The sequence below is a fragment of the Macaca nemestrina genome, chromosome 1, assembly GCF_043159975.1.
Source record: "Macaca nemestrina isolate mMacNem1 chromosome 1, mMacNem.hap1, whole genome shotgun sequence".
Taxonomy (NCBI): domain Eukaryota; kingdom Metazoa; phylum Chordata; class Mammalia; order Primates; family Cercopithecidae; genus Macaca; species Macaca nemestrina.
Window position 1 is genome coordinate 193,193,670 of NC_092125.1, and position 26,058 is coordinate 193,219,727.

General features: G+C 49.9%; 1 protein-coding gene across 3 annotated transcripts in view; it reads left to right on the top strand.

Moving 5' to 3' along the window:
* Window positions 1-21,061, top strand: part of LOC105494814 (regulating synaptic membrane exocytosis 3) — a 46,884-nt gene extending 25,823 nt beyond the window's left edge. The window contains exons 4-9 of one of the 3 annotated variants that reach the window (XM_071095268.1): window positions 4,513-4,654; window positions 8,504-8,616; window positions 12,579-12,680; window positions 13,002-13,141; window positions 14,980-15,083; window positions 19,006-21,061. In XM_071095268.1, coding sequence (XP_070951369.1) covers window positions 4,513-4,654; window positions 8,504-8,616; window positions 12,579-12,680; window positions 13,002-13,141; window positions 14,980-15,083; window positions 19,006-19,045 — 641 coding nt within the window. In that variant the 3' untranslated portion in view covers window positions 19,046-21,061. Of the gene's footprint in view, window positions 1-4,512; window positions 4,655-8,503; window positions 8,617-12,578; window positions 12,681-13,001; window positions 13,142-14,979 lie in introns of all 3 variants that reach the window. The other 2 variants (XM_071095267.1, XM_011763672.3) reach the window with 2 other exon arrangements.
* Window positions 21,062-26,058: the final 4,997 nt, after the last annotated feature.

The window sequence follows — 26,058 nt, forward strand, 5'->3', positions numbered from 1 at the left end:
ACAACTTCCCCAGAAACCTTCACATAGGCAGCTGGATGGGATGGTGAGGGGGCGGGGGCTCCGGAGGATCCAGGGAGAATGCTCATCAAGGCTCCCAGTTGGGGCTGGGGGTGGGGGACTTTTCCAGGCCTTAAAATAGATTTTTACAAAGCCCTCAACAGGAGCACGTGGGCTGGTCTTTTCCAGCAATCAAGCTGTGATGTGGTTTCTGGCTGGGGAAAGCTATTATAGATGGGGAAGGGGCTTGAGGTTATCAGAGTCCTAGAGTGGGCGTGGCCTCTGTGAATATGTAGTTTAGGCCTGGTACTAGAGAGTCAGGAAGATGGGGACTTGGGGATCTAGAAGTTGGGCTGGGACAAGGAGGGGGCTGAGATAGGACCAAGGAGTGAGATTAAGATTAGGAGGTCATGGAGGTGTTGGACCCCAGGATTCTAGCTCCAGGGGACCAAGCCCAGGAATCCAGCTGATTCAGTTTCAGACCCAAAGGCTTCTTCATGCCCAAAGTGATTTGGAGGGACAGTCTTCCAAGGACAGGATAGGGACCTGAGTCACTGGGAGAAACTTCTAGTGGTCTGCCTTGACTTTACAGGCTGCAGGCAGGGATTGGAGCAGATACCAGGAAGACCTTTCATCTCGAGAAGAGATGAATGATGTTGGGGCTTCTGAATCCCTTGTCTCCTTGGTGTGCAAGGGCATGGCTGAAGGACTGGAGCTAGGGGAACTGCCCAGATGCCCTTCTAACTGAAGGTGTCTGTGAATCAGCTAATTGCTGAAAGTCAGAGCGGGGAGGGTCCCTTGAGATCATCTAGTACACTGTACTTAAGTTATTGATGAGGCATCCAGAGCCTGGGGAGAAAGCATGTCCCTGGAGAACAACCTCAAGTTCAGATCCACCCCCTGTCATTTACTAGCCGGGTGACTAAGGCAAGTTACTTCACCTCTCTGAGCCTGCTGCCTTGTTCCTAGAATGAGGACAGTGATACATGCCTTGCAGAGTTGTCCAGGGGATTAAATGAGATAGGGTGTGCAAAGGCACCCAGCTTCATGCCTGGTACATAGGGTAGGCACTCAGCGAAGTGTTGATGCTATTATTATTACCTGCCATTGTACCATAAGGCCAAAAGAGAAGTGAGTTCTCAGCCTCCATACCTCTGCTCCTTCCCTGTAGCATACTCCTCTCCATCTAGAATTCCTTCTCCATTTTTGCCCCCATGCCTTGAGGATGCCAGTATCCCAGCTCGGACCCTCCTCATGGGTGGGAGCATCTGGTGCCAGAGGAATATATGAGGCAGACTCATGGGCATTGGCTCTGGAAACTGTTCTGGGAAAGACCCTAGAAGGGTGCCCCCACTCCCAACAGATGGGATAGTTCCATTCCCTGCAGGGCTGGGCTGTGTGAAGTTGGGAGGAATTCCCCTCCTGGACTCGGTCTTCTGGGCTCAGGTCTGCCCTTCCCAGGGCCTCCTTCCTCCTGGTGTGTCCATACTCTGCATTGGCTAGAGCCCTGCCCATCCTTCTTTGTTTCAAAGCCCCTGCCCTAGTACAGGACCCATAATATCTAGCCTGGACGATTGCACCACCCTCCTCTCTAGTTCTCCTGCCTCCTGCCTGCCTTCTTCCAGTTTATTCCTCATGTTGCCCTAGAGTGGACTTACAAAATCTCACTTTAGAGGGTGAGTCCTGGCTCTGTAACTCACCATAGGACCTCTGGAAATTTACTTTTCCGCTGGGCCTCAGTTTCCTCTTCTGTAAAATGGAGCTAAAATGCTCTCTCCCAGTTTCCTTTTGGATCTAACATTCACTAAGTCGTGGGAGCAGTGAGGAGGGTGGGGTCAGAGCTTTGGGTCCAGGACACAGGTGGGTTCTGGTCTGGCAATTGGTTGGGTCTACAGAGGACCATCCTGGGCTGTCCTAGCCCCTGCCCAAACAGAGCTAGTATTTTCAGTACCAGGGACAGCGGCTTTCCCCTTCTGGACTCCGGGATCTGGGTCAGGGTAGAGAGAGGGCTCAGGACCATTCCAGAAGATGCCATAGGGAGTGGTGGTACAGGGTGTGAGTGCCCCTCCTTTGTTTGTAATGGGACAGATGGGATGGTTCCTGGAGTCTTTTGGTCTCTGGGGCCCATAGAATTATTTCAGGCAACTTGGCCTGTTTCTCTAGAGAGAGAGAGATTATATAAAGTTATTCCTTAAATCAGCAGGGGTTGAGACTATACATGTATGAAGCCAGTGGAGGGATTGTATGGACATGTATGAAGCCAGTGGAGGGATCGTCTCTGAGATTGCAAGAGCTTTCTCCTCCCTCTAAAGTCATGGAACTTCATCTCTGCTGAATCACCTCTCAACTAGATGGGGGATTGGGAGGGGAGTGAAAAGAGCATGACAGCAGACTGGGAGTCTGTGGGCCTGATCTAGGTCCCAGCTCTCTCGGCACCTGGACCTCAAGCTTCCCATCTGTGAAATTTGGGGGAGGGGTAGCCAACGTATCTCTAAGATTTCAGGATTCTGTGACTCCCCGACTCAGGGTCTCACATTGGGTTAGACAAGTCTTATCTAAGAAGGCAAATTTGCTCCCAAATGGGTCTAAGTTTCCCTAAACTCTGAAAGAGGAGGGTTGGGGTCATGAGGAGGTGAGCCTCAGGCTGTGTGTTATGGGGTAGAGATATGAAGGCAAGGGAGCCCCCACAGACCCATCTGTCTTCTAATTGGGTTAGAGATGATGTAGAATTAGGGGCCATGGACAGGGGGAGGCCCCACACACCAGCATTATTACCCAGGCCTGTGTGTGTGAGGTGGGTCAGACACCATTTGTGGGTTTTCATCAACATGTGTGATGAATGGGAGGGTTCAACTTCAAGTGTTACATGCAAAGATCATGTATCCATGACTTGACCGAAGGTGACAGAATACATCATGTGTACGTGTGACCAAGACCTGGTAGGACCATTTGTGACTGTGTGACTGTGATATAAATATGCATGTAGCCTCGTGTATGAGATTACTGTGTTTATATATGTGATTGCTGCTGCTCGTGCATGTCTGCCTATGCCTCTCTTTGTGAAAAAAATATGTATGAGCTAATGTGACTCTGTGTGTGTGTGTGTGTGTATGAGAGAGACAGACAGACATATTGATGGTGTCAGGGATTCCAGTATCCCAGAAGCTGGGATGATTTCAGAGAAGACATTCTTCCTCACCCTGCACCCTGTTCTCAGCCTGTTCCACCACCCACCCTCCCATCCACTAGTGATCCTAGACCTCTCAGCTTGCCCTCCTCCAATAGGGACTTTCTGAAAGACAAGCAGACGAAGCAGGAGGAATAACGTCTTCCTTTTCCCAGGCTGGGGTCTTGAACATCCCCTCCCCAGCCCACCACTGGGTGTGGTGGGAGAGAATTGCCAAGGTAACCAGCTCCCTGCTCCCCACTGCTTTCAGGGGCTGTGCTGCCTGTCCTGCCCTGGCCTCCCCCTCCCTGTAGGCAACTCCACTCTTAATTCACTTGGCCTCTAACCAGTGACAGCAAATGGTTCCTTTGGTGCAGTTCCTATCTGAGGGCCAGTTCCCTCCCCATCAAGCTGCTCCAGCTGCCAAGCTTCAGCGGGGGAAGTCCCTGCAAACCTTCAGCCCGTCTCCCCCGTCCACCCCCCCAGGAGAAGAGGTGTCTAGAGGGACCACACTGCAATGCCGAGGAGGTTGCCATGGAAACCCAGGCAGGATGGTGTGCTGCTGGGAGAGGGAGAGTGTCCCATGCTCCCTGCAAGGCGGAGAGGGAGGCTAGGATATGGGGGTCGAGAGCCTCTGAGCAGGAGGCACAGAGACACAGGGTAAGCTCTCACAGGCCAGCTTCGGGCTTCTTCTGCAGACCTTTTCTCAAAGCCAAAGGCAATTTGGGTCAACCCAGCAGTCCCTCTCTGTCTTGTTTCCCTAATGGCCTCTCCAGCTCTCCACACATGTCCTCTCCATGTTCAGCCCCACCTAGAGAAGGCAGGTTTGTTTGAGAGTGGTCAGGCTTCCCATGGGGACTTTCCTATAGAGCCACCAGAGGTATGAGAGGTGAGTTGTGAGGTCCGGGTGTGATAGGGTCTGAGGGTGCCTGAAAGAGGGAAAGTAAGTCTGAGAATCCCAGAGAAGATGAACTTTCCAGAAGAGAGTGGGAGGAGACACACTTAACCTTTGGGGCAAGGGCTGAAATTGAGCGGGAAGGTGGGCGTCAGGGGAGCCTCATGAGGGTGAGGCGCGGGCCCGGCTGCAGATCTGTGGCTCTGCCTGGTGGCGCCATCATGACTCTGCCTGCAGCCATCTTTCTAGTCTGCTTTGTCAGCGTCAGTGCCCTGAGCAGGGCCAGCTCTGAGGTCAGCTCAGCCATGCCCCTGCCTCCAGTCAGAGCCCTGCTCATCCTCCCCATCAACCCCCCCATGCCAAGAGAGTGACTTTGGCAGGACTCTTAAGAGAAGCCCCATTCATAATCTGACCTTGTTCCCTCTCTGTGCTTGTGTGGCGGGGGGGGTCACAGAAGGGGCCACCAAGAAGCTGCGCAGCAACATCCGCCGGAGCACGGAGACGGGCATCGCGGTGGAGATGCGGAGCCGGGTCACGCGCCAGGGCAGCCGGGAGTCCACCGACGGAAGCACCAACAGCAACAGCTCCGACGGCACGTGCGTGCAGCCCCGCGCTGTGGTCCCCTCCCTCCTCCTCGGTCCTCCAGTCACAGAGCCACTGGGCAGGGTGGGAAAGCCTCCCTGTTTTGTTTCCAACTAAAATGTCTGGGTCCTCTGTGTCTCTGCCTTCCTTCATACCTCTCCCCTCAACACTCTGCCTGGACCCCAGGTCTTCCATCGCTCCCATTGGAATATCCAGATATCCAGGAGCTATCAGTTCCTTCTGTATGTTTCAGGAAGAGACCCTTACCTCCCATCTCCCACCACCCACACACTGCCCTGCTCCAGAGGAAAGAGTGGAAAGGAAAATGTGGCCCTAAAATCCTTTTAAATCTAAAACCATTGTTGTGACCCAGATGAGTGATGTTCTCTCAAGGAAGCTTGCTTAGAGCTGAGGGAAGGAGATTGGACTAGATCAGTGTTTTTCAAACCATGGATGGTGACTCATAGACAGGAAATAAAATAGGTTTAGTGGGTCAAAACCAGCATTAGAAAAAGAAACAGGCATATCTTATGAAGTAAGGATAAATTGCCTTGCGAATTTTTGTTTCCATTTTTTATGTATAGATGCACACAGATCTGTCCTGGGTCATGATGTTAAATCTTTCTTACATGTAGGTTGCATTAAAAAATTTGAAAGTCACTGGGTTAGATATTCCCACAGATCTCTTCCAAGTCTATGAAATTATAGTTGTATGACTAAGATTTTCTGCTTCTGCTTCAAGGCCCAGTGACTTCTAGGCTCAGGACTCTGTGGCTCCATTGTTTGAGATTCAGTGATTGTGTGCCTCACTGCTGCACCTACTTCCACGAATGCGAGTACTCTCAAGCATTTATTACATCTTCCCATGTGCAGAGCATGCCTGGGCATCTCAGATAGGTCATTCTTACACTGGGATCTGCCGGCTGTGATTAGACCAGGAACAGTGATCTTTTTTTTTTTTTTTTTCTTTAGAGCCGGGGTCTCACTCTGTTGCCCTGGCTGGAGTGCAGTGGCGCGATCTCGGCTCACTGCAAGCTCCGCCTCCCGGATTCGCACCATTCTCCTGCCTCAGCCTCCCGAATAGCTGGGACTACAGGCACCTGCCACCACACTTGGCTAATTTTTTTTTTTTTTTTCCCCGAGACGGAGGCTCGCTCTGTCACCCAGGCTGGAGTGCAGTGGCGCGATCTCGCTCACTGCAACCTCCACCTCCCGGGTTCACGCCATTCTTCTGCCTCAGCCTCCTGAGTAGCTGGGACTACAGGCGCCTGCCATCATGCCCGGCTAATTTTTTGTATTTTTAGTAGAGACGGGGTTTCACCGTGTTAACCAGGATGGTCTTGATCTCCTGACCTCATGATCCGCCCACCTCAGCCTCCCAAAGTGCTGGGATTACAGGCGTGAGCCACTGTGCCCAGCCTTTTTTTTTTTTGAGACAGGGTTTCACTCTCACAGTGTAGGCAGGCTGGATTGCAACAATGGCGTGATCTCCACTCACTGCACCCTCCGCCTCCCAAGCTCAAGTGATTCTCCTGCATCAGCCTCAGGAGTAGCTGGGACTACAGGTGCACACCAATGCACCCCGCTAATTTTTGTAGAGACGGAATTTCACCGTGCTGCCCAGGCTGGTCCTGAACTCCTGAGCTCAAGAGATCCACCCGCCTCAGCCTCCCAAAGTGCTGGGATTACAGGCGTGAGCCACCGCGCCTGGCCTTGTTTTTCGTTTCTTGTTTCTTGAGACGGAGTTTTGCTCTTGTTGCCCACGCTGGAGTGTAGTGGCGCGATCTCGGCTCACCGCAACCTCTGCCTCCCGGGTTCAAGTGATTCTCCTGCCTCAGCCTCCTGAGTAGCTGCGATTACAGGCATGCACCACCACACCCAGCTAATTTTGGATTTTTAGTAGAGAGGTGGTTTCTCCATGTTGGTCAGGCTGGTCTCAAACTCCCGACCTCAGTTGATTCGCCCGCCTCGGCCTCCCAAAGTGCTGGGATTACAGGCGTGAGCCACTGCACCCAGCCTAACAGTGATCATTTAACACTTACAGCAACCCTGAGGGTTGTGGGTACTACCACTATCTCCATTTTACAAGTGGAGAAACAGGGAGAGGAAGAGGGTGAGGCACCTTACCCAAGGTCACAGCTATTAAGTGGTGATGGAGTCAGAATTGGAATTAAGGCCGTTTGATTCCATGACCTGTGTTCACAATCTCTACGCTATATCCAGCTCCTAAAATTATGTGACCTTGAGAGTCTAAGTTTCTTTATTTAACCTTCTCAGATATCATTGTCCTAAGAATGTGATATTAGGCTGTTGTTGACCATGGTCAATAAAAGTGGGGCCTTGAAGCCCCTCCCCGTGGGGTGAGGTTGGGCCTAGTCAGGGAGAAACACAGGCTGTCTCTGACAAGCATACACAGCCTACTTTTTCCTCCCTGCCTGCCACTAGACAAGGGAGACTCAAGGCCAAACTATCTAGTAGGAGATTCTTCCTTGGATAGCCTTTTATCTCTGCAGCCAGCAGCCTGGGCCTTTCTAGGAGATGTTAGACCTTTGTTCTATCATAGCCCCTGAGAGTTGGCAGGGCCAGCCCTCCCTCATCTGTCCTTTCTCAGCTGGCCACACCCAGAACATCTAGACTGGAGCACAAGAGAAAAGTAGCACGTTTCCCTTGATGATAACAACAGCAGCAACCAGAACTATCATTTAGTGTTTTCTGTTTGTCTGAAACTTTCCATCTGCCCTAATCCTCAACATATAAAATCCTCAACATATAAAAAAAAAAAAAAAAAAAAGACGATGAGTTGGGCATCATCTCTGTTTTGCAGGCAAGGCAATCTTACCTTTTGGAGCCTCTGTTTTCTCATCTGTAAGACTGGATAATAGCTCCTACCACACAGAGTGGTTATAAGGATTAAATGATATAACACCTGTAGAACTTTTAATACACCACTGGCACCTGGCCAGCTACCAATCACTGTCAGCTTTTCTTGTTACTGTTTCTAGACCCCCCCACAGTCATGGAACAATCACCATCCACCATCACTTGCCATTCACCTCAACCCTGTAATTGTGTTATTTTGGTCTTAGCTGCTATTCTGGGCACCACCTCATGTTTGACATGGATTTCAAACTTACGGTCAACTCAGACCTCAGTTCTTTTTTTTTTTTTTTTTTTGAGACGGAGTCTCGCTCTGTCGCCCAGGCTGGAGTGCAGTGGCCGGATCTCAGCTCACTGCAAGCTCCGCCTCCCGGGTTCATGCCATTCTCCTGCCTCAGCCTCCCGAGTAGCTGGGACCACAGGCGCCCGCCACCGTGCCCGGCTAGTTTTTTTTTTTTTTTTGTAGTTTTAGTAGAGACGGGGTTTCACTGTGTTCGCCAGGATGGTCTCGATCTCCTGACCTCGTGATCCACCCGTCTTGGCCTCCCAAAGTGCTGGGATTACAGGCTTGAGCCACCGCGCCCGGCTAGACCTCAGTTCTTATAACTTGTTCTGGGCATTGAAATTTCTGAACTTTGTCTCTGGTTCTTAGCATTGTCATGCCCTAGTGAGGACACAGGTATCCAGCAAGCCCTGCCTTGTAAGGGTCACTTCAGAAGTCCCTGGAGCTTAAGGATTAAATAGCATCATTATGTTATTGTTATTAGTTTATTTTCTCAAGTGACATCAAAATATTTTTCTTTAGTATGCAGAAATGAACAGTTGTTCATTTCCCAGAGTAGTGCAATCATACTGTGTAGAGGAGAAACTGAGGCACAGAGGGACATGCCCAGGGCCCCAGGGGCAGAGCATGGCAGCCTGCCAGCTATACTTTCATCCTCAGGTTGCCCTGACACCCTCATGCATCCTTCTGCCTCCTCCTGCAGGTTCATCTTCCCCACCACCCGTCTGGGGGCTGAAAGCCAGTTCAGCGATTTCCTGGATGGGCTGGGACCAGCTCAGATTGTGGGGCGACAGACACTGGCAACACCACCCATGGGTGAGTCTTATTGAGGGCAGGTTGAGTGGGGGTAATGGTGACCATGAGACAGGAAGGGTGAGCTCAGTGGGGGCCCTTCATTGGCCATTGTAGAGTTTATTCTATCACCAATTCTGTGATCTTAAGCAAGTCACTTCCCTTCTTTGAGCCTCAGTCTCCTCATCTTTAAAATGGGAATGATAATACCCACTTGAGTTCTATGATCTAACAATACTTTACTGAGCTCCTGTTAGATGCTTTGCATGAGGTATTTCAATTTACTGCTTAGGAACTGTGGCTTATTTGACTTATACCCAACAGCGCCTGGCACCTAGAGGCCCTTTAGTCATTTTCTTATCACTCTTCCTTGCAGCTAGGAATAGCTGGCCCTCTGTATCCATGGGTTCTGTGTTTGTGGATTCAACCAACCTTGGATAGAAAATATTTAGGGAAAAAAATTTCACAAAGTTGCAAAAAGCAAAACTTGATTTGCTGTGTGCCAAGTACTACCCCGAATCCATGCAAATGAAGTGATATGTAGGCTTTGTGTTAGGTATTATAAGTACAGTCATTTTCAGTGTGTGAATATCACAGAGCGTACTTACACAAACCTAGATGGTATGTGTGTGTGTATATATATATTTTAATTTATATGTATTTTTTCACATGGAAAACCATATATCCTAGCACCATTACTGAATATCAATCATTTCCCCTATTTGATCTGCAATGCCAATATCAAGTACCATATATCAGGTTTCTATATATGCTCCATTATAATCTTATGGGCCCATTGTCATGTATATGATGCATTGTCGATTGAAATGTCATTATGCGGCACACCAGTGTAATCTAGAGGTGATTGAAAGTATACAGAAGAAGCTGGTTGCAGTGGCCTGTGCCTGTATTCCCAGCTACTCAGGAGGCTAAGGCTGGAGGATTGCTTGAGCCCAGGAGTTTGAGACCAGCCTAGGCAATATAGTGAGACCCTGTCTCAAAAACTAAATAAAATAAAGCATATGAGAGGATGTGCATAGATTATATGCAAACACTATGCTATTTTTATTATTTTATTTTATTTTTGAGATGAAATCTCACTCTGTTGCCCAGGCTGGAGTGCACTGGCGTGATCTTGGCTCACCATAACCTAACCTCCACCTCCCAGGTTCAAGTGATTCTCCTGCCTCAGCCTCCTGAGTAGCTGAGATTACAGGCATGTGCCACCATGCCCAGCTAATTTTTGTATTTGTAGTAGAGACGGGGTTTCACTGTATTGGCCAGGCTAGTCTCGAACTCCTGACTTCACGTGACGCATCCACCTCGGCCTCCCAAAGTACCAGGATTACAGGCATAAGCCACTGTGCCTGGCTGCCATTTTATTATTTATTTATTTTGAGATGGAGTCTCGCTCTGTCACCAGGCTGGAGTGCAGTGGCACGATCTTGGCTCACTGCAACCTCCACCTCCCAGGTTCAAGCAATTCTCCTGCCTCAGCCTCCCAAGTAGCTGGGACTACAGGCACACACTGCCATGCCTGGCTAAATTTTTTTCTTTGTATTTTAGTAGATACGGGGTTTCACCGTGTTGCCCAGGCTGGTCTTAAACTCCTGAGCTCAGGCAATCCACCTGCCTTGGCCTCCCAGCTGCCATTTTATATTAGAGACTGGAGCATCCAAGGATTTTGATATCCCTGGGTGGGAGCAGGGTAGGGTTCTGGAACCAATCCCCCATGGATACTGAGGGATGATGGTACTTCCTGAAGCCTACACTTGGTCCTGTTAGCTTCAGTCTGGCCTATTTCATGAGCTCTCAGACAGAGCCTCCCTGCCTCCTCCCTCCCTTAGGTGTTGGCTGTGTTGGCTTCCAGCAGCTCCTCCCCGGGATAACTCCTCCACAGGTGCCTCCTCGCCTCCACCCCTTTCCCCTCAGTCTGACCTGAGCAGCGCCTGACTCACATGTCCCTACTCAGCCCCCATCAGGACAGTGCTGAGCCTTTGACCCTCCCAGCAAATGAGGAAGCCGAGTGCAGTGTCCTGCTGTGAGTCATGCAGTGGAGCTGGAGTTCCATTCCAGGCCAGGACTCCTTCCACTGCAATGCCCTCAAAAGCTCCTGCCCAGGAGCTCCTGCCTGATGGAACAGGAGTTGATAGGGACCCTCAGACGGTGAGGGTCAGCCGAAAGCAAGGGCTGGGAATTAGCCAAATCCAATTCAAGGGCTGGAACCTTGTTTTCAGTCTCTTAAGGGTCTGGGGAGCCTGCTTTTCACAGCCCTAGACCCAGCCACAGGCTGGGCAGCAGTGAGAGGAGGCAGCCACTTCCACAAGGCTAATGTGCCATGGCAGCCAGGACCATTTGTGTGTGGTACCCCCTGGTATCAGACCAGGGAAGGACAGGTTTGCCTTATTCACCTCGTTAGTGATGTTACGGTGAGACCTGGAGATTAATTCCCAAGGCCTTCCCTTCTCCCTTCCCCACAAGGAGGTCAGGAATAGCTGGATGGAGGTGGATGAATTCCAGGATGTCTCTTGAAATTAGTAAACCCACCAGGCGCGGTGGCTCACCCCTGTAATCCCAGCACTTTGGGAGGCTGAGGCGGGCGGATCACAAGGTCAGGAAATCGAGACCATCCTGGCTAACACAGTGAAACCCCATCTCTACTAAAAATACAAAAAATTAGCCGGACGCGGTGGCGGGCGCCTGTAGTCCCAGCTACTCGGGAGGCTGAGGCAGGAGAATGGCGTGGGCCCGGGAGGCGGAGGTTGCAGTGAGGTGAGATCGCGCCAGTGCACTCCAGCCTGGGCGACAGAGCGAGACTCCGTCTCAAAAAAAAAAAAAAAAAAAAATTAGTAAACCCCTGTCTTCTCTAGTATACAAATACAAAAATTGCATGATGGCTCAGAGAATCTAAAAATGGGTGACTGAATTCAAAGTCTGGCCCATTTGATTCTTCTGGACCAGGCTTATGATTCTGCACCCCTGTAAAGGACTTCACTTTGTTCTGAGTGACTGACTACTACATAATTCCAAATTCCGCCAACCAATGTTGAACAAAGCTAAGAGTTCCTAGAAATCAGGTAACTGACATAACTCCACACACAGACCTTGCCCCAGCTGGATAATCCATTCTATGGGAGTACAGTGAAGATTTCTCAGCTGTCCACACCCAGAAAGTCTGCTGGCCTTCCCTGCCTCCACTGGTAATGCACTAGCAGACCCTTGTTGCCAGATAGTGCCTCGTGTGTTCTTTCTTTCTTTCTTTTCTTTTTTTTTTTTTTTTGAGACAGAGTCTCCCTCTGTTGCCTAGGCCAGAGTGCTGTGGTGTGATCTTGGCCTACTACAGCCTCCGCCTCCTGGGTTCAAGTGATTCTTCTGCCTCAGCTTCCCAAGTAGCTGGGACTACAGGTGCACACCACCATGCCTGGCTAATTTTTTGTACTTTTAGTAGAGATAGGTTTCACCATGTTAGCCAGGATGGTCTCAATCTTCTGACCTCGTGATCCGCCTGCCTTGGCCTCCCAGAGTGCTGGGATTACAAGTGTGAGCCACCGCACCCGGCCTCAAATGGATGTTCTTTCAACACAGATGTATGGGGATGTGAAGAACAGCCACTGAGCCCACAGCCTCCCCTGTCTTCCTGACACAGGAAGCTCTGTCCCCAAGTTTGCTATTCTGCTCAGTAAAACAGGAGCCTCCCAGTTAGCCAGACACAGACGGGGGTTTGGCAGCCATCTGTTGTCACCCAGTCATGGCCCTAATGGTCATGCCCCCACCCCACCCCACCCCACCCTAAGGGGCCTATCAAAGGGCCCTCAGCTGCTTTAAAGTGGTCTCCCGAGAGCAGTTCTGACCCATGTGGTTGGTGCCATCTTGTTCCCTTTCTAGTGATCATGTAGCCTCCTCCACAGGCTGGCATTCAGCACAGCAGCTGGCTGGCCTGCCCCTTGGTCTGGCCCTGCCTGGACTCACCCTCTTCTTCCTTTCAGGAGACGTGCACATTGCCATCATGGACCGCAGTGGCCAGCTGGAGGTGGAAGTGATTGAAGCTCGGGGCCTGACCCCCAAACCAGGCTCCAAATCCCTCCCAGGTGAGGGATTTTGGAAATGGGGTCCTGACAGGGAGGGGCATAGAGCCGAGCTCTGGGTCTAGCAGGTCATCAGCTCCCTCTGCCCTAAATCGGGATTCTTGACAGTAGAGTCACAGCTTGCCTGGAAGGCCAGTGACTAGGGTGGGGAGTAAGGGAGGATAGAGGAACCAGTACTTGAGTCACCTCTTCTGCCTGCTGTTCATTGGCTGGCTCATTCCATGCATCCTGCTCACCTCCAAGATCACCTGGCAGTTAGGGGATGGGCAGGCCATAGCTGTCTGTTCTGGACCCCTCCCTGTCATACATTCTCTCCTCCCTTAGCCACCTATATCAAGGTTTACCTGCTGGAGAATGGGGCCTGCTTGGCCAAGAAGAAGACAAAGATGACCAAGAAGACCTGTGATCCCCTGTACCAGCAGGCTCTGCTCTTTGACGAGGGACCCCAGGGCAAGGTGCTGCAGGTGGGTGTCACAGGGCGAGTAGGGCAGGGTGGACTCACAGACTAGAAGTTGTAATTTGAAGTTTTTCATTTATGATTCATCCTGTGCCAGGTGCTGTGGTAGGTGCATTAATTTGCATTATTCATTTACTTTCACAACCCTGTGAGGTATTCTTGTCCCCAGCTGATTCATAAGGAAACCAAGGTTTTGGGGGTAACCAAATTGCTCCCTAGGTTGCACAGCTGGTAGGTAGAACCAGGACACATGTGACCACTGCCTCCTCCTTCCCCTAGTGCTAATGTTCATTGCACATCAGGTCTGTGCCAAGCCTTGTGTTAGGTGCTTTCCAAGCACGACCTCACTTCATCCTGCAGATGATCCGGTGGAGTAGGTGCGATTCTCTCCACTTTACGGAAACAGAGTCTCTTACAGATGAAGTCACTTGCTTGGGGTGAGCCTAGGCCAGGTGACTCTCATCCCAAATACTTGAAAGCAACAAAGGCCTTCTGCACACTTGGTATTGTTAGCCCTTCTCAACAGTCCTGGGAGGGAGGGATCTTCATGCTCATTTCATAGATGAACCTGAGGTCATGTGGGGATAAAGCACAGTGGGGGATCAGTCTCTGGGCTCAGTCTTAAGTTCAGATTCCAGCTCAGCACTCATTAGCCATGGGTAGATGTTGTGACGATTAAACAGAGGAGTGCATGTAGGGAGCCTTACATAGTGCCTGCCACATAAACAGCTACTCTCTAAGTATTAACGGCCATGGTGGCGGCTGCTGATCTTGCCTGAGGCCATGAAGGCGACAGAAAGGAGGCTAGAGCCAGGGACTGTCTGGGCCATTCAACTTCTCATCTAGGGCTGTTCCTCCGGGCTGAGATGGTTCTGTGGCAAGGGGCCTTGGAATTGTAAATTGAAACTGCAGAGCCAGACACGGTGGCTCACACCTATAATCCTAGAGACTTGGAAGGCTGAGGGAGGAGGATCATTTGAGCCCAAGAGTTTGAGACCAGCCTGGCAACATAGCAAGATCCCATCTCTAAAAAATGAAAAAAAAAAAAAAAATTAGCTGGTCATGGTGGCCTGTGCCAGTAATCCCAGCTACTCTAGGTGCTGAGGCAGGAGGATTGCTTGAGCCCAGGAGGTCAAGGCTGCAGTGAGCTATGATTATGCCACTGTACTCCAGCCTGGGTGACAGAGCGAGACCCTGTCTCTTAAAAATTAAAAATAAAAAAGAACTGCAGAACCCTAGGCTTTGGGGAATGGGAAGAATAATCTTTGGTGTCTGCTTAGAAAAGGATTCACCAGTGAAAACATAAGTTTGAAAATCACTGAGCGAATCCATTCCTCTCTCCCAGTGGTGTGGCTGGAAACACAGGTCCAGTGAGGGCATGGAGCTTACACAAGTCCCATGGCAAGCCAGCAGCACAGCTAGAGCTATGGCCAGGTCCTGAACTCTCAGTCTGCCCCTTCCTGGGGAAGGCTGTTATCTGAAATGCTGGGAGGCTCTGGAGTCACACGCCGGGGTCCTAATCCAAGCTCTGCCACAAGTTACTCTGCAACTTTAGGTTAGCTAATTAACCTTTCTGAGCTACAGTTTCCTCCGTGGAAATAATGATACAGAGCACCCCTACCTACGTGACTTGTTATAACAATTGGAAGAAAGAATCTAGGTAAAATCCATAGGATCGTATCTAACACACCTCAAGTGCTCAGTAAATTATTGTGTGAAATCAGTCTGAGTTCTGGCTCCCTCTGTTCCATCTGTACCCTGCTGAAACTTGTAGGTTCCCGGGCCTGCTGCACAGTCCCGGAGTCAGGGAGGTGGCTCACTCCCTCCCTCTCTTCTTCCTGGCAGGTGATTGTCTGGGGAGACTATGGCCGCATGGACCACAAGTGCTTCATGGGCATGGCCCAGATCATGCTGGACGAGCTGGACCTGAGCGCCGCGGTCACCGGCTGGTACAAACTCTTCCCCACCTCCTCAGTGGCAGACTCCACACTCGGATCCCTCACGAGGCGCCTGTCCCAGTCTTCCCTGGAGAGTGCCACCAGCCCCTCATGCTCTTAAGGATGTCAGGAAGAGGCCAGGATGGTGGTGTGGGGAGGGGTGCCTGCTGGCCCCATGTCCTCCCCTGTACATAGTCTTCGTGTCTTTCTGGACCCCTTGTCCTGCTGCATGCCTGTTGGCTACTGGGCTCATCCCAGCTGGCAGTGGAGACTGTAGTGTGTGCGTGTGTGCGTGTGTTCATGTGTGTGTGTGTACGTGACCACGTTCTATCTGTTCATTTGTCTGGGTATAGTCACTCCTGGTGACGACTTGGGCTGATATGTCTCCACGTCTCTTTGTATCTTGTTGAAAAGAAACCCAAAGGAGTGTTGTGTGGACACGACTCACCCTGAGGAGTCTCCAGTGGTGGAAGTGGGGCACGCGGCCACTGGTCGGTGCTGCCTGGTCCTGGGCCCGGGGCAGAGCCTGTGTGTTCTCCACCTGTGCCTGCTCCTGGTGGTCTCTGCTTTGTTTTCTGTCTTGTCTTTTGTGCCACTCTTGACTCTCCTGGCTCTGCCGCTGTTTTCTGAGGAATGTAGCATCCGCTGCAGCTGGCCACACGGAAGGCCCTCTGGGAACCCCACCCCACCAGAGCCGCTCCGGCAGCTCTTCCTGCCACTGAATGCGTTCTGCAGCATGTAGCATGCCCACCTAGCTCCCTGGCCAGGGCCCTGGGGAGGCAGAGGGTACCCGGGGTGGGGGGCAGCGGGCTGAGGGCTTAGAAATGACTTTCTCTGTGCGGCTGGAACCGCCTCCTTCCTCCAGTGAAGCACGAGGTCTTGGTTCCAGGGTTCCTGGCCAGGTGCCCCCTTAGCATTCGTTCTTCATCTCCTGTCTCTTCAAGCCTCCCCACTCCGCCATGCTGAAGGAGCTCTGCCGGTGGGCCTGGGCAGGCAGCCGCAAGAGGGCATGTTAGCTGCTAAAGCAGACAGTCCTCCTGAGGCCCTGAGGGTGGTCCTGACCCCCTTGGGGCTCATTCCTGGTGGGCATGACTCGGTAAGGAGGTGCTGTGGGTAGGGCTGTTTGCCGGAATAAGGAAGGCTGAGGCTGACTTATTCCCCGCCACTGCTGAGGATCCCGTCTGGCATTTGGGGATTCGCTGCATGAAGTTGTTCATTTGGGGCTCCAGTTTTTGTGCATTTCCAGACCAGGGTCCCTGTCTGGGAGCTCAGACTCAGCTGGGCTCCAGCAGCCTGGCTCCGGACTCTCGTCTGCCACCATCACCAGCTCTGTCTAAGCAATACTTCCCCCTCCCCTGAGCCTCCCTGCTCTCCTGTGCCCCACTGCTGCCCTCTGCAGAGCCATCTGCTCCAGGCACTCACCTGCCTCTGCTTGCTTTCTCACCCATGTCTGGTTGGAGCTTCTCACAGCCACTCAAACCCTAACTTGATTTGACAACTGGGCCCTATTGGTGGGGACCACTGCCTGGACTGGACCCTGTGAAATCTGTCCCGTGGGAATCCTGAAGTCTGACTCAGGAATGCCCAGACCTGTCCCTGTCCCTCCTCCGCTCTAGGGTGAAAGGCAAGAGGTTGCTCAGGAGATGGACAGAGCAGCCCTTGGGTTTGTATCCGGTAGGGAAGAAAGCAGCAGGACAGTGGAGGTGTGGGAAGGCGCTCTTTCCACCTCTCCCCAGGCATTATCCCCAGGTGCTGAAATTGCTGTGGCCCCAGCACCTGAGGCAGGGATGCGCTACCTGGGGTAGAAGTAGAAAGGTCTTGGGGCCTGAATGACTTGGGGCCTCCATTCATAACCAAAGTCAGAGGGGCATGGAGGCAGTGGCGGCTTGTGGATAGGCCATCTCAGCCCAAAGGGCCTCTTTGGCTGGCATGGTTCCGTGTTGGGTTGAAGCTAGAATCCTGTAACTCCTCCCAAGAAAGATAGGGGAAGAAGCCAGAACCCCACCTGGCCTGCCCACAGGACAAGAAATGGGTAAGGGCAGGAAGGAAATGAACAGAGTTAGCTCCCAGGCTCCTGTCTCTGCCTGAGCCTCTATTCTTCTAGTATCAGAGAAGGGGGCCATTGGGTGCATAGAGATGGGGAGGAGGCCACTGGGCTGAGTTTTCTCTTTAGGCAGAAATGCTCTCCCCAGGCCCATTGCGTTCGTCAAGTTCTTAGAAATGGACAAAGGGCTCTGTCTTCCTCCATCCTAGTGGAGGATCAAGAAGGAAAGTCCCTTGCAAAAGGGTATTTTAATCTCCTGTTTATGATTTATTCACCTCTACAGCAGTCACTGTCAGAGTGGTGTGAAAATACTCTGCACCTTTGGGATGATAGGGTTGTTAGTGACCCACAGGACAGTAGAGACGTTTGCTGATGTAGCACTGAGTGGTGATACCCAGACCAGCAGTCACCCCAGGAAGTGGGGGCTACCCATACCCTCATTCCTCTGGTGGGGAGCTGCCTGCAGAGAGGCCTGCCACTGGGGGGTTCCAGGCCGTGGTGCCCCTTGCCTCTGGGGAAGGGTTAGCGCAGGGGAGGTTCTAGCTGGAGGAGGGGCCTGATGTGCTGGTAACTTGGGCTGACCTACCTACAATCCCCGGCTGCCAAAACTGCCCAGCAGTTGGGCCACTCCGCTCTTCCACCTCTCTAAAAGAAGGTAATTTCCTCCCCAAATCGACCTTGGGGAATTATTCTTTTAACCTTTTGCACCAAATAAGTTCCTCATCCCCACCTGGATTTTACCCCATGAGGGTAAAGTTGTGCGAGGCTGACATGTCTGTGTGATGCAGTGTGGCTGGACTTAAGGGTCTGTTTCTCAGCATCCTGGATGCAGGGGCTTGTCTGAAAAGCCACTCTGGAGCTAGCCTGTCCCAGAAGAGGTGGATGTGCAGGTGTAACTCCTGGTGTTTGCTGGGGTGGGGGAGCATCTGCTGTTTGAGGAGGGATGGTGGGGAAGGAAGGAACATGATCCCTCCAGAAGTCTCCCACCCTGGGGCCAAGTCACTGCCGGGTTCAGTGTCCTGGCTCCAAATGCCCCCTCACCCAGATGAAACCCTGCAGTGGTTACAGGAATGGAGCTCTTTGTCATTCCACCTCCTCTGGTCAGGCGAGGTTCACCGTGCATATGGCAGAGACAGGAGTGGCCCTGCAGTATGTTGGGTTGTGGGCAGGGACAGTGATGGATGACTCAGAGCGTCTGTCTTTGTATTTCTGCTCTGTTCATTCTGTCCTACTTTCTTCATAGACTCCTTTTCCCTGCAATGGGTCTTTGGTATGAAAAAGGCTCCAGTAAATGGAGCCAAGTCTTGGTTTGACAAGGGGAACTTGATCCTTCAGGGAAGAACCATCTCCAAAATCACTCCCCATCTGGTTTCTTCTACCACCCAATTCTACTAGGAAAGGAGCACTTAGGAGGCTCTTGGGATGCAGCAAGTCCTAGGCAATGCCAGCATTTCATGGGGGCTGAGGCAGAACCCAGGAGCTCCAAGAAAGACCACCCATAGAGCTCATTCCCCGTGGAATCACTGCCGGTTAGAACACTGAGGTCAAGCCAGTCCTCCCATGGTCATGCCACCCACCAGGAAAGCATCTCTGATCTCTTCTTTACTGCCAGCCTTGAGGAGAGCAGAAGCCTCCATTTTTAAAGACAATAAAGACCTCCAAGGGTACTTCTTTGGAAATGAAATGTAGCACAATCTTAGCCTATGTTACCAGGAGCCCTGACATGCAACCAGGGTCCCTCTTCCATGCCCTGTGGCCCAGGAGACGCTGAGCTCCTCTTCCCCTGGGGTTCCAGCCCTCCCAATACCTCATATTCCCCATCTTCCTCAGCCCAGAAAGCAATGGGGCTTTAGTGATGCTCCTCTTTTATGTCTCTCTGGTTGCCTCTAGCACTGTGCAAACTCTGCAAGAAAGTGCTGCCTTTGCTTGATGTTGTAGATGAGTTGCCCTCCACCTGGCTGGAGAGATGGCACATCAGTCAGGGCCAGAAGGTTGTCCAGCAGTGTTTCTGCAGTGGCTGCAGGGAGATGGAAAAGAAGAGGCCTGCTTCCCTGCCTCCTCCTACCTTTCTCTTCCACTCCTCAGAGTTTTCTTCTCCAGTATCCTGACACATAAAGAGATTCTTTAAAATGCTGCTTCTTCTACCGGACTGTCTTTCACTGAGTGGTCAGGGAGGAGATGAAAATGTGGACACATCCCCCCTGCCTTCTCCCTCAACCTTTTCACTCACGTCAGAAGAGGTTGGGGCAAAACAAAACAAGCATGATTGAAGAGCAGGGGAAGCCCACACAATCAGGTGAGGCCTGATGGGGGCTGGACTGGCCTGGTCTGGCTGGGAAAGGGTTCTTTTAAAAGCGTGCCTGAGCATCTCAGAGCAATGTCAGTGATGCCAAAGAGAGCAACTTGGCCTCCTTGGGCACCAACTCTGCCGGCTGAGTTGCACAAACGTGGCTCAGATGTTGGCATGTCCGACGGTGGGACCTTGTTCTCTGATAAAGGGCTTAATCTTTCCATGTAGCAAAGCAACTCTCCCTCCCTCCCCTCCCCCCGAACCCTGAGCTTGGGCTTGTGTGGGCCCAGCATGGCTGTGCCTGTGAGGGAAGCCACATCAGTGAGAGAAAGTTGCATTCTCTCAGGGGTCTAGACTGGCTTGGGGCAGGTGCTTGTTGAAAAGCATGAGTGTTTCTGCTTTGGGAAACCCTTCCAGGGCTCTGGCTGGAAACTTGGCCAGTAAGGACAGGGCCTTGGACCTCCCAAGGAGTTCACAATGATGCCAGGAAGGGTCCCTGAGCCTGGGTTCCAGTCAGCTTGGCTAACAGAATGGGGCCTGGGAATTCCAGGGGCAACTGAGCATCCACCCCATTAGCCAGTGATCTGGACGGGGACAGCTGGCTACAGGGAATCAAAGGCTGTTCTGTACAGTTTTGCCAGAAACTGTGACCTTGGGCAAGGCTCCTCACTTTTCTGGGCCTCAGCTTCCTCATCTGCAAAATGGGAGCATTAGCTCATCTCCCCATGGTTCCCTCCCAGTTTTAATTAAAAGTCTCTGATCCGGAGCACATGAGGGTTGCGAGCCTGGTGCACCTGGTTCCTGTCTCCGTGGGCTGGTTTCCTCCAGCCCCTGATGCCCAGGTTGGGCGCAGGCCCTCATCTGGTCCACGCCCAGATGCTGCCTCAGACAAGAACTCTGGGAATCCTAACAGACTCTGCTTTCCTCTCTTCGTGGTTTGTCCTCCCTCTTTTATTCTCGTGTGATGATGAGACATAATGAAGGGTCGTCTACAATGGACAATTTTCAAGGTGCTGATGTGATGTCACAGCCTCAGCTACATCCGGAGTAGGTCAGTGTCCCCGCCAGCAGATGAGGCTGGGTCTTTCCTCATTTCTGCTTCTGGGATGACATCAGCAGGAGAGTTGAAGATCTGAGAATTCTAAAGGAAATGTTCTCTGATGGGAGGAGAGAGGGAACTTATTTCCCTTCAAAGTAGTTTGCTTCTTAAGACCACTCCTTCCTCCAGACCACTCCTTCCAGAATGTCTTTAACCAGACATCATCTCAGAAGGCAGGGCGGCTGCTTCCTTAGGAAGAGTGGGCCTGATAGCTCAACCAACTCCTTTAGCATATAAACTCACAGAAGGCGAGAACCCCTTTTTTTAGACTTTCCAAATGCATCTTGCAAAGAGAGAGATAGCTGATAGGGACTGACAAGCACACTGTTTGGATAAGAAGCAATTAGCCTTTTATATCTGTGCTCTATACATTTTCTATGTGCAGCATCTTTCCTAACTTGTTGTGGTTCCCGGGTGGCAGGTGCACAGCTGGGAGGGACTGCCGGCTGTTTCGTACAACGTTCTTGCCAATTCCCTTGAGGAGAAAATTCTTCACATGGCTTCTGCATGTACAGTATTTGGGCAGCAAAACATGATTAAAGTCAGTTTGAAAATGGTTTCATGTGTTGCTTTCTATAGATGGTTCTTCATTCTAGGAGGAAGAAAACAGGGTTCCAGGTGGCTAAAAAGAGGAGGAGGAGGATGCCTTGGTGGAGAGGCAGGGGAGAGCAGTACATTTCAGAAAAAAGCATGAAACATATGGCCTGGGCCTCTGACTCCTGTTTGGGAACGCTGTGGTCACAGCAATGTTCCTGAGCCATGAACTCTGACGGGTCCAGGCAGTTTCCTGGCTCTGTCTCCCAGGTCCCCTGCTTCCAGGCCCTCAAAGCCTTCTATTTCCACAGACTCCACAAGGGATATCCAACAACAGAGGAAGGTAAGATTCAGCTAAGGCCACAGCTGTTGACCCACTGTTCCTTTCTTTCTGAGCTTTTGGATCCAGCATCTCTGCTCAGGCATTTGACTGGCTTATTGCAGCCACACCTGATAGCAGCAGGAAACATAGCAGTTAACCTCTATGTGCTGCATCCTCCATCAGTCACTGATGCCTGGAGCGCCCATTGTCTTCCCTGTCTCATGGTGGAGCAGAACAGTATGTTAATATTTAGTCATTTCTGGGCAGATCCATTGTCCTCCTAGGGCTGGGTTTGGGGGGTACAGAAGATGGATAAAAGAAGTGTAGCATCGCCTGGCATGTGCTTGCTGGCATAAGGCTGGCACCCTCCTCCCAAAAGCCCTCCAGGGAACCTCCACTGCATTGGCTCTGGCCCTTGGCCTTGCAAGTCCCATGAGCACCATCTCTTGAAGGAAGGATCATAAGATCAATATGTGAGCTCTGGGCCCCCCCAGGATTCTGTCTTTTCCCTCTTTCCCACTGCTGCTCTCTCCCTGAGACATGGCTTATACTCTCATGAGTTTAAGAACTTCTATGCTTCTATCCAGAAATTCCTTCCAATAACAACTGCACCGTCCCCCATCCACCCCCTAAAAAACAAAAAGCAGACAACAAAAACTGAGATCCAAAGAAATTCTAAAGGCTGTTCTTCAGATAGAACAAACATATCTAAGAACAATGACTGGAACACAATCAATCCTACATGTTTGCTATTAAGGGAAATGATCCTGGATGGAAAGGCTGAAATGCAAGAAGGAAAAGTGAACAAGGTAATAGGTTTTAAAATATTAGTAAAATATAGGCCAGGTACTGTGGCTTATGTCTGTAATCCCAGCACTTTGGGAGGCAGAGGCAAGATGATCACTTGCGGCCAGTAGTTCAAAACTGGCCAGGGCAACATAGTGAGAACTCATCTCTACCAAAAATTTAAAAATTGGCCAGACACGGTGGCACATGCCAGTAGTCTTAGCTACTTGGGAGGCTGAGGCAGGAGGATTGCTTGGAGCCCAGGAGTTCATTAGTTCAGTGAGCTATGATTGTGCCACTGCACTCCAGCCTGAGTGACAGAGCAAGTCATTTGTTGTCTCTTTAAAAAATTTAGTAAAGCATCCTGCCTCACAATGACTTTCCTGTTGTCTTTCATGTGTCATTCCAACTTTTCTAGTCCATACCACAGTGCCTTGCAAAAACATGAATAAAGCAATCACATCTGATTGTTAAGCTACCAAAAAAAAAACCCCAGTATCAATTATTAGAACTAATAAGAGCATTCAGCAAGGTTGCTGGATACAAGATAACCTTACAAAAATCAATTGCATTTTTCTATAGCAACCAAAACCAATGAAAAATAAGTATGAGTTATCCACAATAGCAATAAAAGTCATTAAACATCTAGGGATTATTTAAGAATATGTAATGCCTCTATGGAGATAACTTTCAAATTCTAATAAAAGAGTGAGATAATCCGGGCCAGGCATGGTGGCTCACGCCTATAATCCCAACACTTTGGGAGGCTGAGGCAGGTGGATCATGAGGTCAGGAGTTCAAGACCAGCCTGGCGAAGATGATGAAACCCTGTCTCTACTAAAAATACAAAAATTAGCCGGGCATGGTGGCAGGCGCCTGTAATCCCAGCTACTCGGGAGGCTGAGGCAGAGAACTGCTTGCACCTGGGAGGCAGAGGTTGCAGTGCGCCAAGATCGTGCCACTGCACTCTGACAGAGTGAGACTCTGTCTCAAAAAAAAAAAAAAGATAATCTGAATAAATGGAATTCCCTGTTCTTTGATGAGATAGTTTAAAGATGGTAGCTCTCCACGAATCCATAAATTATATATATATGCATTTTTTATTATTATTATTATTATTATTTAGGAGACAGGGTCTCACTATGTCACCCAGGATGGAGTACAGAGGCACAGTCATTGCTCACAGCAGCTTTGAACTCCTGGGCTCAAGTGATCCTCCCACCTCAGCCTTTCCAGTAGCTGGGATTACAGGCATGAGCCACTGCACCCAGCTCATTCGATGTGATCTGAATAAAAATTTCTATTGGTTTTTTGTTTGTTTGTTTGTTTGTTTGTTTGTTTTGAGATGGAGTCTCACTCTGTCGCCCAGGCTGGAGTGCAGTTGCATGACCTCAGCTCACTGCAGCCTCCACCTCCCAGGTTCAAGCGATTCTTCTGCCTCAGCCTCCTGAGTAGCTGGTACTACAGGTGCACGCCACCATGCTCGGCTAATTTTTGTATTTTTAGTAGAGATGGGATTTCACCATATTGGCCAGGCTGGTCTTGAACTCCTGACCTCAGGTGATCCACCCACTTCAGCCTCCCAAACTGCTGAGATTACAGGCGTGAGCCACCGCACCCGGCCTTCAGTTGGTATTTTAAGAGGTAAACTTCCTCTACAATTTATATGCAGTAATGCAAGTCCATGAATGGCTAGATTAACTTCTGTGTAAAAAAGGATGCCCAAAGATTGAAACATGAATATCTGGAAAATTAATATATGACAAAGAGAGCACCTTAAAACAACAGGGGGAAATGGATTGTATAAATATGTTAGGAAAATTTGGCTGGGCACAGTGGCTGACACCTGTAATCCCAGCACTTTGGGAGGCTGAGGCAAAAAGATCCTTTGAGACCAGTAGTTCCAAATTAGTTTGGGCAACATAGCAAGATCCCGTAACTACAACTGGAAAAAAACTGCGTCACTATCTGGACAAAGAAAGATTCAAAATTGAAAGGTAAAATGTAAAGTTAATTTTAAAAAGTAAGATAAGTAATTTTGTGAATTAAGGGCAAGGAAGAACTTTTAATATTAATAATTAATATGCAAATTAAGGCAACAATGAGATCAGCTTATACCTACAAGAGACCAGCAAAAATGAGAAAGCTGGGTAGTACCAAATGATGGCAAGGACATGAAGATACAGGAATTTCAGATTCTATTGTTGGAATGTAGGCTGGTGCAGCCATTTTGGGGAACAGTCTGACACTACCTGGTCCAATTATTATGCAGACCTTATGACCAGTACATTTGTATATAGATCCATTAAAGGGACACATATAAGAATTTGCATTGAAGCATCATCTGTGGTGGTGGTGGTATGGTAGGCAGAATAATGGCCCTGTGAAGATATATTATAATCCTCAAATCTGTGATGATGTTAATTGACATGGCAAAAGGGACTTTGCAGATATGAGTATTTTGAGGACTTGGAGATAGGGAGATTATCCTGGATTATCTGGGATGATTATGTGGGCCCAGTCTAATCACATAGGTCCTTACCAGTGGGAAGTCTGGGCCAGGCACAGTCACCCATACCTGTAATCCCAATACTTTGGGAGGCCAAGGTGGGAGGATCGCTTGAGGCCAAGAGTTTGAGACCAGCCTGAGCAACATAACAAGACCTATCTTTAAAAAAATTTAAAAATTAGCTTGGTGTGCTGGCAAGCGCCTATAATCCCAGCTACTCAGGAGGCTGAGGTGGGCCTCTGGAGCCCAGGAGTTTGAGGCTCCAGTGAGCTATGATGGTGCCACTGCACTACCACCTGGGTGACAGAGTGAGACTCTGCCTCAAAAAAAAAAAATTTTTTTTTAAAAGAAAATCTTTCTCGTCTGTAATCAGAGGGAGTCAGACCATTCTGATTCCACAATGGTCAGAGAGATGTGGTGTTAGGGGCTTTGAAGATTGATGAAGGGGAGAATGAGTCAAAGAATGTGAGCAGTCTTCAGACGCTAAAGTCAAAGAAATGAATTCCCCCTCATTGCCTCCGTAAATAACTCTTCATCTCAATCATAAATATACTAAAATTAAAAATGGGCAAAGGATCATTTTTCCAAAGAAGATATACATATGGCTAATAAGTACATGAAAAGATATTCATTGTTTCACTTGAAATGCAAATCAAAGCCATAGTGAGTTATTACCTCACATCCAGTAGGGCGGCTAAGATTGAAAAAAAGACAGATGGCTGGGCGCGGTGGCTCATGCCTGTAATCCCAGCACTTCAGGAGGCCGAGGCGGGTGGATCACGAGGTCAAGAGATCAAGACCATCCTGGCTAACACGGTGAAACCCCGTCTCTACTAAAAATACAAAAAAATTAGCCGGGTGTGGTGGTGGGCACCTGTAGTCCCAGCTACTTGGGAGGCTGAGGCAGGAGAATGGCGTGAACCCGGGAGGTGGAGCTTGCAGTGAGCCGAGATCTTGCCACTGCACTCCATCCTAGGCGACAGTGTGAGACTCTGTCTAAGAAAAAAAAAATACAGATAATAACAGGTGGTGGTGAGAATATGGAGAAATTGGAAACTTTTGGAAATGCAGAATGATGCAGCCACTATGGAAACCAGTTTGACAGTCCTCAAAAGGTTAAACATACAGTTGCCATAAGACCTAGCAATTCTTCTCCTAAGTATATACAAAAGATAACTGAAAACATATGTCCACACAAAAACTTGTACATGAATGTTCCTAGCAGTATTATTCATTATAACCAAAAAGTGGAAATATCTCAAATGTGTATCACCTGTTGAATGGCTAAATACATGGTATGTCCATACAATGTGATATTATTTAGCAATAAAAAGGAAAGAAGTACTGCTACATGCTATAACATGGGTGGCCTTGAAAACATTTTGCTAAGCGGAAAAAGCCAG